Raw genomic sequence first — 14,552 nt, 5'->3', positions numbered from 1 at the left:
TCGTCTAATGTTCTAAAGAAACAAAGTAATCAAGATGTTTCTTATGTTACAGTAGTAATGAGCAGAACACGGTTCCGCAGAGCTACAACTCAATTAGAATGGACGGGCCCCGAGAGATGCATATTTTAATAATATCTTCTGTAAGCTGCAGTAGGTACACTTCTAGACATTTGTAGATAATATATTTTCATTTAAAAAACGCAAATCTTTCTTTAGAACATTTAAATGTGTTCTTTGTGTAGACAGGAAAAACACGGAACATGTGCGCAAAAACGTTAAAGATCAACAAAACAAACGCTTAATATTTTTTTTGTTTGTCGATGTAATAAATTAGTAAATGTCATTTGGATTTCCTAAAGCCATCTTATAAAAAGTCATCTTATAAAAGTCATTTATAATATAAAAGCGATAGTTTAATGGATGGATGGATCGATGGATGTTTATTAGAAGTTATATCCGGAACGGTTTAACAGATCGTGACGAAATAACATAAATCAATCATCAAATGAATATAACAATAACATCGTAGTTATTATATAAGTAAAAGGCGTCTTAGTAACTCCCTCAGTGAGGTGCATTCATTAAATTAATTTAATAATAGTTACTCGACGTCTATCGCGTTGTCGCGTTGGCGATTTATATGAAGAGTACAATTTCTGAAGTCGACAGCGCAAAATTATAGCTTATCAAGCAATTGAATTTTAAAAAATTGTAGTCACTTCTTACGCAAAAATAAAGTTAAAAATTTAATCATAATATACATGTCTATTATGAAGTAGAGCATAATTCCATCAGTGTGAAATAAAAACTACTACACTGTCTACACTGACTACACTACTAATTTCGTGTAATGTGCTTTAGGAAAACAGAATAACTTAAAAACATCGGTTTTCATTTATAATAGAGTAACTTAACTTTCACTCTAACTTCATCTAAGTGTATTTTTTATCAACAATAAGTTTCCTTTATCTCAAATTGTAAAGTTAAATAAACTATATTTCAAAAGAACTTCTCAAAGATATGAAAACTGTGCACCGACTCAATAAATTCAAGACTCAATTTTACAAAGGATGAAAGGAGTTGAATTTCAAAGATAAACATATTTTATTTATTACTATCTACGAAGTTCACTAAAGTTTATTAAGACTTTTCTTAAAGTTTCTTATAGTCTTGAAAGCTTTGAAATTTATATTAAAGATAATATTTTAATTCTCAGTATTTTAACTTTAAACTTTATGGATATTAAGACTAGGAAAAGGATATCCTTTTTATGTTTATCCTGTCCTCTCTCTAATAACCTCGTAAGGTAAATAATCACAATTGTTACTCTTATGTGGTTGTATTTATATATAAGTGGCGGTCACTTAACTCCAGGTAACCCGCTTCCTCTTTGCAGCCTTCTTGATATATAAAAATATTAGCTTTTGTTAACGACTCCGTCCACGCCGAATTAAAAAAGACTTAATTAATACCTTATGTAATCTTCCAAACTATGTTCTATATATGTGCCAGATCTCATCCAGAACTGTTGAACCGTTCTGGAGATACCTTCTTATAAACATTCATCCATCTATACATTTAAACTTCCGCATTTATTTTTAATATTAGTAAGATCAAAAAAGTGCTCTAAAGACACATTTGTTCCAATGCTTTATTTACATATATATACATAACATCACCTTACTAGCTAGCTGTCGAGTTCTAACTGAATGACATATTATCCGCCTATCATCGGACATGCGCAGTTAGCATGCGCAGTGGGGAAACGCGCATTGACAATTTAATATTTCACTTAAGTATTATAATATTTTGTGTAATGTTGTAAAAGGGCGGATTTTTAACACTCAGTAGTATTCTAGTCTTCTAGTTCTAGACGTATCACTAGTTATAATAGTCGTAATAGTGCGGGTGGAGTTTACAAGCAACTAAAAGTCATCCGCATGGCAGAACAGCTGCCAAACCGCAATCAGCGCCGAGTCTCGTCGACGTAAGTGTATAATAACCGACAAATTGGATGCGAATTTCACAGGTGATGGTAATTGGATTTGGTGGAATGTAAAATCGATTTTAGAACGATAGCGTGACGTCATTCACGTTGAATACATAAGTACTTTCGCCACGATGGTATCAACTATCAAATACCAATACGAAAAGAAATTGCTATCTCAAACCTCCTTTATTTTCTGTCTTTATTTTGTTTTCTCATAAAATTATATAAAATTACCAGCGGTCTCTCGCGACTTCGTAAGAGCAGAATCACAAAAAAGTAACCTATAATATGCCCGCGTGCGTCAGCTACCTCACCGTCCAGTCCTGTCATAATCGGTCTAGTCGTTCCGAAGATTACCCGGAACAAACGTGGCCTTGCGGACAGAGAAACGAGGATATTTTTTTCTATCGGATACGCAAATACATCGTATTTATATATTTTTTCATATTACATCCAGACATTCAAATTTTATCAATATGTATATAAGATAATATGACTCTATTATTTACTTCTACTAAACTAACTGTTAGTGAAATATTAATTTAAAAATGTAGTCAAAGTTTGAGAGCTAAAAATCGCCTGAGGTTTGACATCGATTTTATATTATTAACCGTTTCAATATTCATTGGAAATTTATTCCTTTCTCTGGCACTCGGTCGCACTTTAACATTTCACAAAGCAAAGTCAGCTCCTTTAATTTAATAATGCATTACCTCGTCTGCATTTCCTTTGTCCGGGAGTTTACAGCTCGCAAAATAAGTTGGAAATTGTGCACAGGCGACGGTTTCTAACAGTTTTGCACGTATTATTTGTTAAATTAATTTTATTTAATAATTTAAGAATAATTAATTACATTATAATTGTCAGTAATATTTCTTATATCTTTATTTGTAATATTCAAATTTTAGTCCTCTTTCCCTTCCCACCCTTTTCTTATTATAGGAAGAGGAAGTATCCTCTTTGTGTGCGTCCCTTTGTCCGTTGACTAAATGTAGGCAAGGCATCCTGCTTTTACGGATGTCTATGGGTAACGATTGCCTCGCTATTTTAGGGAATCCAGGTTGCGATTTGCTCGTATGCCACTTTTTGATATAAATAAATACTAATGAAAGACTTTACATAAAGAGTACATAGATGGAAATATGTTTCATTCATATATTTAACTATATTCATATGCTAACTATGAAATCTCATTTTTTCAATAACATTTCTGTAAAGAAAATAGAAATATTAAAAAAATCGTATAAAGCAATTAATTGTGAAGGCAACGGTCCAAATGAAAACATCATTAATTCCAGAACCACTTGCGAGCGTGTTGCGTACGGACTGTCAAGTGTCGATGACGTCACAATATGGCCGACACGGCGCAATCGGTTGGGGGGGGGGCGCCACATAATATTGTCGTACAAAGGATTTACACTACAGAACCGTGACATTGTCAATAATTATCACATGTTCTATCATTATTATTAATTGGAATGAAATTTAACTGACAAATTAAGAGCCGTTCAAGGTAAACAAATATGGCCCTCTAAGTGTCAATTTGTACAGGAAATCTAGTACGTTAAATCACAATAATTATATTAATTTTATAAATGCGATTGTTTAAATGGATGGATGGATGGATGTTTGTTTGAAGGTATCTCCAGAACGGCTCAATGAATCTTGATGAAATTTGGCACAGATATAAAACATAATCTGGAAGAATACATAGCCATTATTAAGCTTTTTTTTAATTCCCCGCAGATGGAGTCGCGGGCGACAGCTAGTAATATTATAAAAGTAAGTTTAAAGTAGTCATATTGTGGAAATACTTTATTATTAAATGAATCTTCTATAGTTAGAAATACATTTTTGTAAAAAAATATTTAATTCTTTTTACAAATTAATTATTTGTAATATACTATACAAAAAATAAAGAAGAAATTAGAAAAATAAGAACTGCTATAAAACAACATCACCCTTCAATTAAAACTCTTTGTGAGAAAGAAAATGCTTCGTTAATAAAAAAAAAGGAATCCTTGGTCCTTTTCCGTCAAAGGTCTTATTACAAATTGAAGGGAAGAACGACAAATATTATGTCGACTAATGTAACTGCACCTTTATATAAAATGTAATGGACGTTAAATGTATGTTAATTAGGAACATAATTAAAAATATATTAAGGTTGTCGGTATTAAATTCGTACGTGGAATTAAGGCTTGGACGTGAATGTGTTTAAAAGGCGAATTACGAGGGAACTGAATTTAATACTAAACTTAGGACGTTACAAGGAAAAAAAACATTAAAATCATTAAAAACCTCAATAAAAATGTTAAATGATGATATTTAGACTCTTTGTTATATCATCGTTAAGCTCGTAATATATAAAGAAGCTCTTTTAAGACGATTAAAACTTTTTAAGTAGCCAATTTAACGAAATTGAAGTAATAATATACACGCAGGATCTTGTAAAAAGACTAGGAGTTGTCCGCGACTTCATCCGTTCGGAATTAAAAGAAATATACATAGTGTATGCCATCCGGGTGCCATAGTGTAGCTTCAGTGAAAGAAAAATTTTCAAATTGGTCCAAACAAAGAAACAAACGATCAGTGAAATTTTTAACATACACTATCGTTTACATTTTTGTATAAAAGAAAACCTGGAACATATGCTAAATATGTCTCGCATCTAAGTCTACTTTGTAACATCATCTTCAGACTTTTCTTTGTACATTTCTCTTTGGGTGAATATTTTCTAAAAAAACGTTTACACTTCGCTCACCTTTGTGATTCAATGTTGCGGGACAGAGACGCGTTTAAAGTGACCTCAACAACAAACATATATTATTACGAGATTATATTAATTTATGTCGTTTAATCGACGTATAACACTGTATTTAGTTGGTTCAGGAATTCGCAAAATTAACATTCGTAATCTCAAAGCTAAAGAACAAAGTAGAGTATTTGAAAATCAACGTATTTATACAAAATTAACAGTCAGTTTTCACTACCGAAAAACTAGCAAAAAAACATTTTCATTCAAAAACGATATAAAAAAAATAATCAGTTTAGTTCTACCAATTTGATAATACTAACACATTAAAGCAACGTTGTCTGTGGTTTCAGAATTTATCATCTGTGGTGATCACATTTTCATCTGTACGGGCCATTGTCTGTGTTTTATATGGCCGTTAAAATTTACTACAAACTTCGTCTATAAACGGACGTTACAGTGGCGCCGTGTCAAATAAAAACCTTATTATATTTATGCGTGCAATGAAATGTCATTTTTTTAATAGACAAAAAAGTAATCATACTATAGAAATGGCTTTAAAAACAAATTTATATAACTGAAAACAATTTTTCATTACTAATCAAAAAGAGTTGCAATAATAATATGAAGTTTTAACGATTAAAATTAAAATAGAAATCACGCGAAATGAAACACTAAAACAATATACACTTATTATCAAAAAACCGCTACTTATGTTCGGTTTGTAGGGCAGCGTAGAAATATGCTCATCATAAATTCGCAGTCGAGTGGCGCGGTCGCGTCGCCCCAATTCGCACCATCGTTTAGCGAATCCATTTTAATGAGTATTGCCGACAGAGTGGCTCGTGATGGATTTTTAATTTCGAAAAAGGAACCTTTTAAAATTTACCTCACTTTAATGTATTTGTTTAAGAAAATAGTTTTTTATAATTTATGTTTTTAAATTTGCTTATGTTTTGTATAGCATTTAAAAAAATCAATTTCTTGAAAATAAAATAACGTTAATTAACTGTAAAAAACTTTTAACCAGTTCCACAAAAGTAAAAAAATAAATCTTTCTTTTATTTGACAACAAAGAGCAACGCAATTCCAAAGTACCAGGCAAACATAAACCACAAAGAAGTGGAAGAGAATTTCAAAGAGTTGTCAATATAGGTATATGTCGATACACAGCGGCTGTAGGTAGCAGTACAATGGGGAAGTGCTACGAGCAAAGCCTCAATTATTGTGCGGTATCTCACGGTGCAAGCAACAAAGAAGCTTTAGAGAAGGTATGCAAGTGATTGCACATTAACCAGAGTCCTTTTTAGTATATAAAAGGGTGCACAAAATCGTACATATTTCCATTTTTGTTCTTGTCTTAAATTTTGAAAATAAAAAGTAATTAAACAATTAATTTAATTAAATATCCTTGAATTAAATTACTGGAGAAAATATACGTCGTAGACCTATGCTACGAAACCATTCGAAAAGAACTTGAATAATCTTTGAAAAAAAGTCTTTGTCTTATGAGACATACCAAGGGGAAAAAATCGTATAAAACTAAAACATGAAATAGTAATCTTCATCATAAGGAAAGGTAAGTATATTATAAATAGATACATTTCAAAGAGAAAAATCTATCATCAGTTAGAACTTTTTATCAAACTTTACAACCAATCTACTGTATCGATAAAAATTTAGTGTCCAAATTTTAGTATAAAGAGAGTTGACGGAAAACTTTCGAACATTGAACATAAACTTATTTCAAACTGGTTAGAGATAGTATAATGAAAGATAAATAAAGAGAAATGTAATCTGAATAATCGAGTTAGAAAATACTCAGTATTTTAAGATAATACTTAATTATATTTTTATTACTTAATTAATATATTTTTTTAATAAATATACTTTTTTAATTTACTATCTTAATATTTATAAAATGTTGACAGATTTAAAATTGAAAAAATCCATAAAATAATATCTTGTAAGTGTCAATGACATTTGTGGAACTTTTATTGAAAAGATGAAAGATTTGATAACGTATTAAAAAGGTATTAAAGGCACATCAACCGATACTTTCTTCCCTCTCGCTCGCTATTTACTCGGGTCATTCACCCATGGAGGAGATTCTTAAACTTTCAACTTCTATATTTACTTTCTCAGATTATATACTCTTCGTGTTATTTATTTGAATATTCTGTCTAAATATTTCTTAAAATATCTGTTATATTAAAGATTTGACTTTACTTTAAATTACAACAAAGTTTGTTTTCGCTTACTTATTATAGCCCAACTCACTAATCGATTCAGATCTATCCAAGGATTATTATTATTACTTTGTACGCTAGAGGATATTTATAGTATAAATCGCACTCTAAATTAAAAGTTAATTTTTAAATCGCTTTGTGATCATCGAACCGATTAAATTTGAAGAGAAATATACCTCAGTTAAATAAAAGTTCGAAAATTAGGTGTCCGTTAGTCTATACAGCATTAGATATAAAAATGTATCTCCAAGTTCTTACTCTCAGAGGTCAATGCCCGCGACAATGTTGCAAAATGATAGACAGGGAGATTGTATAAGTACTTGAAGTGCCTTTTATGGTAAGCTATTCACTCTTACACCCTACTATAAAGTACCAAGCCAATAATAGAGTTGGAAAATTAAAGTTAATTAAATTTAAGTCAAAATCCAAATTTAAAATTACTGTTAAATAAAATTCATTTTTCTATAGCAACCGAAGATACCATTTCTCGTTTTTTTTTTTAATAAGTATGTTTTTTTAAGAAATGTTTTGCATGAAAAATACTGCTACTCTTGTGCGAGTTCATACATATATCGGTATATACTATACCGGACAGAAAGATATAATGCTTTATATACCTTTAAATCTTTGTCTATATATTAAAATGGAATGCAGTTTTACTATACAAAATTAAAAATACCAACTTACATAATTGTTATGCTTAAAGTATTGCATTAAACCGTAACATAATAGTGGCAGCACTATAGTTGGCAAAGTAGCCCACTCGAGTGGATCCGGACGGCAGCAGTGGGCAATTTAGGGCGACGGTGGGTGCAATATAAGGTCAAGCATGTGCCCCCATAATCTTTGTCACTAATGTATAGACTGTACAAAATGCTACTTTGGTTTTAATCTGAGTTAAAGTAAAAGTTTTACCCGTCTAATAAAATATGTATTAGTTTTTTTTTGTTTGATTTCATTATTTTTATCTTAAAAGTGACTTGTAATCAGTAGAGTAGAAAGTGAATCTAAAGAGATATAAAATGAACGTCATAAATTGCCAATTATATCTTACTAATATTATAAATGCGAAAGTTTAATTGTATTGATGATTGGATGTTAGTTACAAGTTATAGAACATATTCTGGAAGAACACATATGCTACTTATTAAGTACTAGCTTTTACCCGCGACTACGTCCGCGCGGAATAAAAAAATGCACACAAGACAAAAAAGTTCCTAAGGCCGTTTCCTAGTTCTAAGCTACCTCCCCATCAATTTTCAGCTAAATCAGTTCGACCGATCTTAAGTTATAAATAGTGTAACTAACATGACTTTCTTTTATATATATAGATTTATTAATTCCGCGAAGATAAGTCGCGGGCGTCAACCAGTAATTTTAAAAGTAATTACTATTTGAATATCTTAAAAGTTTTTTTCCATAAATCTAAGCCGCAACTTAATGTAAACAGATAGTTTACATTAAGTTGGTAACATTAAGTTGGTTACATAAGGTAAATTCTTTAAAAAGGTATTCTTTAAAAAGATGCTATCAAAATGTTTTGAAAAATTTCAAAGAAGTTTGGCTTATAGCTTATTAAATTCTTTTTAAAATCTTTCTTTAGATTATTCAAACATCTTTATAGTTAATTTAGTTTTATGCTCGACGAAGGTCTTTGTAACGTGATGGTCCGTGACAAAAGGACAGCCGCATTGAGGAAATTCACTCGTGCACAATTGAGAAGCCGACATTCCTAATGAATTCTTTCCTTTCTTTATTACGTCCTAGAAACTTAATAAGAAATCATTAAACACGTTTACGTATTTTATAGAAATATCGAAGAAATTCAAAAATTAATTATTCAAAACATTAAGAAGAATCAAGGCACATTAAGGATGTCGTCCAAAAGGGTAAGCAGAGATATTGTTTTAACATTGATTATGTAAACTCTAAAACAAGTAGACAATCACAAACCAAGAAGTCCAGTTTAAAACCTATAGATACATGTTGCTAAAAGTAGAAATCGGTCGTTAATCAATTACTTAAATACGTCTGTTTTTTTAATAAATTACATTTTAAGTCAAAATTAATTATTGAAAAACATTTTTAAGTTAAAATCAACTGTTATACCGTCAAAATTAAATACGTTTTTATTTTAACCATCGCTTTAGCACTTTGAGAAGAAAAAAATGGAAGTGCATCCGGAACTTCTAGCTTTTAAAAGTTTGTAAATGTTCTAAGGCAAGCGTTATTGCTTTTTAATGGCTCTTTAGTTTGTTATGTTCCCGCCTCAATCAGAAATGTAAGCTAAAATGATATAAAGTGAACAAAAAAAAATTTTTTTTTCAATTTTTTTTCTCTTATTGTCTAAAGTCATTTAAGTATTTAACTTTCATTCTATCGTAAAACAACTTTTCTATTTTTAATCAAATTTATCTTAACTATAAGCTTATAAAGAAGCACGTAAAGTAAGAGTTTGTTAAATAAATGTATATTGTTCATTATAAATGTAACTAATGTTGATATACAACTTAACAATATAAATATAAAAATAAGAGAAGGTCCAGAAGAGTAAACAGAAGTGACGGTAAGATGTATACGAACATAGAGAAACTTCTGCTAACTTTGCGGTTTATGATTAACGATATTACTCCTAATATATTACACGGTTTTATCTCTGCAAGTCTCAACGAACTTGAAAATTATTGCTTCGCAATTATTTTCTAACTAGCTGTCGCCCGCGGCTCCGTCTGCGCGGGATTAAAAAAAAGACTTAATAAGTAGCCTATGTGTTCTTCCAGACTATGTTCTACATCTGTGCCAAATTTCATCAAGATCCGTTAAGCCGTTCTGGAGATACCTTCAAACAAACATCCATCCATCCAAACTTTCGCATTTGTAATATTAGTAAGATTTGGAATTAAACTCATCATTATAATTTGTAAACCCTAACTAACACACATAAGCGTATCAACGTGGTGGGTAATGAGGTCTTTGCATACTTGTCCGAACTTGAAGACCGCGCCGTTTTAATGTCTGCAACTTTTGACTTTAGAAGCTTTTAAGATCTTTCGCCAAAGTTACTTTGAAAGAACATTAACAACGAAATTTTCCGCGACGTGGTAATTTACTTTCGATACCTCACTTTGTAAGAACTAATTTCCCTAAAGAAAACCTTCGAAAGGCCACTGAAGTTTTATCATTTAAATTTGCATGTAAATGGGAAATCAATCTTAGTTGTACGAGAAATGTAATAGCGGCTGATTTTACTTTTTTGCCCTTTAACATTTGGATAGGACTCCTTGTCTATGACTCATAGCGACAATTTTACCCGTATTTTTATTAAGAATTTAAACTGCACAAAACCGTTGAAACCAAACAATAAATCTCATCATATCTTATAGTAATATTATTTATATTAGTAATATTATAAATGAAATTGCTTAGATAGATGAAATGGATGGATGGATAGATGTGTGTTACAAGGTATCTCCAGATTGGCTGTATGGATCTCGCTGAAATTTGGCATAGACAACATATTAAGTTTTATTTTAATTCCACGCGAAAGGAATCGCGGTCCACAGCTAGTTGTAATATAATTCAAAGCTAAATTGCAATTTCAACTTATTTCAGTATTATACAAATTGTCCGTTCCAAATTTGACCGCGTAGAGGATAATCTGACTGCAGCCTCGGAAATAAATCCGTTATAAATGTGCCGACTTTAACCAAATACTCGGCCAAGGAGCGTTACTATTCAACTCGGTCACATCGTTTTAAATTTAGAATTTTTATTGATAAAAAATTGAAGATTATTCCACTAATAATACTTTTTTCAACAATAATCCTCCAAACAATATAGTATATAGTCGTCTATACAAAATCAGTTTTTGAAAGAGCTCGAAGACAAAACTCGAACAAGTACTTGAGAACTTCTAGATAACAAATAAAGAGTACAATTCAATGCGGAATATACAAAATATCATTAAAATTTCTCTCTTGAGGAACTTTATAAAGTTAAACAAGCAAATGGTAGAAATGAAAACTAGTAAAATAAGTATACGTAGTGAAAATGCACCTCCCACCACCAAACGTCGACTTGTTTGTTCTTTAATTAAATTCGCAACTCAAGTATGAAACAATTATTATCTATATTATTACGAGTTTTATTAAAGAACGACGAATTCAACATTCTCTTTATTAAAACAGTTACTAGAACTACGTTTGTTTTTTTTATTTTTTTTTTAAACAACGTTTATTTATTTTACAAACTTCTGAACTAGACAAAAGCTTAATGTAGAATTTTTCTATGCAAAGGGGCTCAAGTACTGATCACCTGAATATAGCAACAATATTCAATTGTTTTATATTAAGTACAATTTAAAAGACAACGCTTTTTTTCAAGGATATTCAACTAGGTCACAAGGGACTGAAGTTTTTTCTATAAAAAAAAACATGTATTTCAATCTGAGCGGTATACAAGTTAGAAAATGGCCTGTCGTAATAAATTCCATAGAGAAGTGGGGTGATATCTACCCGGCTGAGACCGTCATCTCATCTTATTTATATTGCAGACACATCGCGAGTTATTATTTTCGCGTTGAGTGATGAGTGAAAACGGGAAGTTATATATAGTTACGCATGGGATTTTTTCTTTCATTTTTATTTATATTATTACTTTAATTGCAGATGAATCAGTGAATATTGAAGTGAGTCTGTCTTCTTGTGCTACGCGCCGAGCTACGTACTCCGTAGCATTGTGCTACGTTTCTTTGACATTATCAGTTATTCATAATTATGAATATTACCTTTAAATCCCTGGAATGCCGCAGCTCTTGTCTTCGCGGTGGCTGACCGGGCAGGTCTGAGTATACCAGGTTCCGCACAGACCCTCGGAACTTGGGCTCAAAGATTACGGACGGAAGCGCTAACGCCGTCAACTTTGTGTTATATCTGAAACGAAACCATTTATGTATATCATTATAAATAAATAAAAATGTTCATGTATTTATCCTAAATACGATCTTAAATCATAAACTTTAATGTGATAAAATTGCGGTGAAAACTTGGATTTACTTAACAGTTAAAAATTTTCCGCAAAATGAGATGAATGGTTTTTTTTCATCACTACTGTCATAAATGTTAAATATACAATTATTTTATCATTTCCCGAGTTCTCTCAGGGTGTTACCATAACGTAGTTTCAATTTATAAATGAATATTTGATGAGCTGTTAAAATATTTATTGAGACAATGTTCGGATCGATCACGACTCCATTAAAAGTTACACGTCGACACGACAACGACGCCCGAGACATAACGCTAACATTGTTATTATGTTAAGGTTGTTAAAGAAATTCTATAGAGACACATAGAACACATTATTTAATAAAAATGACATATACAATATATCATGTGTCAGTGCATCTTGTGTAGTTACAAGAATTAAAGGTTTTTTTTTTATTTGAAATTATGATTTAAAAATTTTTATATATAAAATATATTTCTCTAACAGTTGGTTTCTGAGACCAAAATCTCTGTATAAAACATGTCGTTATCTTTGACAAAACAATGAGATAACAATACATTTTTAACGGATATTTTGGTCTCAAAAACCCACGGTAAGAAGTACAACATGTCCTACAATAATGACAGAATAACAAAAACAGATAATGAATTTAGTGTCGGCTGATGTCGGTCACAAGTTAGCTGTCCTCAGTCCACTGTGTCACGTTACCTAAATTATTAGATTTGCCACACTCACACGTAAGCCTTAATTGTGTAACCATGTTAACTTTGACAAATTCAATACATAGTTCCATAACTATAATGAGCTAGTCAATGTTATAAAAAAGAACTGACATTTGTTTTATCTTCGCTTAGACAAAGATAAAAACATGCCGACAAATGTCCAACTGGGAAACGAATAATGGAAAATAAATTTTTAAATTAAAATAAATAAATAAAATAAGCCTTTATTGCTGTTTAACAAGATACTATACTTAATCTCTAAAATATTAAACATAGAACTTAATCCTTATATTAAATTATGTCTGTATCGGCAACGGTTTGATTTTCTGTAACAGCTTGTCTTTCGACTAAGGCCTCCTCGAAGTATTTCCACTCTTTTCTGTCTTTTGCGACTCGGATCCAGCACGGTCCCGCTAACTTTTTAAAATCATCCTCCCAACGCTTAAATTGTCTACCTCTGCTTCTGTGACCATCTCTCGGGTACCATTCTGTAATTAATTTGGTCCATTTCTCGTTCTTCTCTCTTATCATATGTCCCGTCCATCTCGATTTTAGTCTTCTGTACGTAGAAGTTGCGTTCTTGAACTTAGTTCGTTGTTTTATATCCACTTGTCTTATTCTATCTCTTCTCCGTACTTCTGCAACACTCCTTTCTATACCATTTTGGCACACTTCCAGCTTTTTATGTTGTTGTTCTGTTAATGCCCATGTCTGACAACCGTACGTCAGGCAGGGTAGTATGCACATGTTAAATATTTTCCTTTTTTCAGACATGGGCATATCTTTGTTTTTCATCACCTCACTGAGAGACCAAAATCTTTTCCACGTGTTTGCAACCCTACGGTCTATTTCTTTCTGCATTGTTTGTTCTGTTGAAACCATTTGACCTAAATAAATATAATCGGTTACGTTTTCTATTATCACGTTATTTACTTTTATTGTATAGTTGTCTGTTGTATTACTCATTATTTTAGTTTTGGCTGTGTTCATCGTAAGTCCGGCTTTTGCACTTTCATCCGATAGTTGCTGCAACATTTGTTCTAAAGTTTTTGGACATTCAGAGAATAAAATAAGGTCATCTGCAAAACGCAAGTGATTAAGGTTCTCGCCGTTTATGTTGAGACCATTATTTGACCAGTCTACGTTCCGGAATATCATTTCAAGTTCTGCTGAAAACAGTTTGGGCGAGATGGGATCGCCTTGCCGAACACCTCTTTCGATTTGAAATTCTTCACCTATAGTTTCTAGCTTGACTTGTGCAGTACTATTTTCGTATATTTTTTTGAGAATACTTATATATTTATATTGGACGCCTTGACTTTCTAAAGCATTCCATATATATGTGTGGTCCAAGGTGTCAAACGCTTTATTGAAATCCACAAATCCTAAATAGTAAACTTTATTATAAATTTAAATTTTTAAATTATAAATAAATAAATAAACACGATTTGGATATCTTACTAATATTATACAAACATATATGCGATTGTTTAGATGAATGTTTATTTGAAGGTATCTTCGGAACGGCTCAACGGATCTTGATGAAATTTGGGACAGATGTAAAACATATTCTGGAAGAACACAAAGGCTACTTCTTTAGTTTTTTTTTTAAATTTCCGCGCGGCCGTCCGTCGCAGGCGGTAGCTAGTATAAATATAAACTGCACAAGCTGGTTGCTTATGCGAATCTTTTTTCAGAGGATTATCTGAAGCAAAGATACGAATTGAAAACTAAATGAAATCCAATTAAGATGTTCTAGAAAGAAATATTCTTTCAACACTTTCGAATGCCGGATATCCGCTTTGATATATTGCCAGGTTTAATAGAAA

At 31.5% G+C, this 14,552-nt stretch overlaps 1 protein-coding gene across 1 annotated transcript in view; it reads right to left on the bottom strand.

Moving 5' to 3' along the window:
* The window catches only part of LOC106707955 (neurexin-1-like), a 56,870-nt gene extending 43,265 nt beyond the window's left edge, over positions 1-13,605 (bottom strand). Inside the window, exon 1 of the mRNA XM_045682020.1 lies at positions 13,057-13,605. Within this exon, the coding sequence (XP_045537976.1) occupies positions 13,057-13,605 (549 nt within the window). The remainder of the gene's footprint in view (positions 1-13,056) is intronic.
* Positions 13,606-14,552: the final 947 nt, after the last annotated feature.

This window comes from Papilio machaon, chromosome 17 (assembly GCF_912999745.1).
Source record: "Papilio machaon chromosome 17, ilPapMach1.1, whole genome shotgun sequence".
Lineage (NCBI taxonomy): Eukaryota > Metazoa > Arthropoda > Insecta > Lepidoptera > Papilionidae > Papilio > Papilio machaon.
Note: the sequence above shows the minus strand (reverse complement) of the source record. Positions and strands in the feature narration are given on the sequence as shown.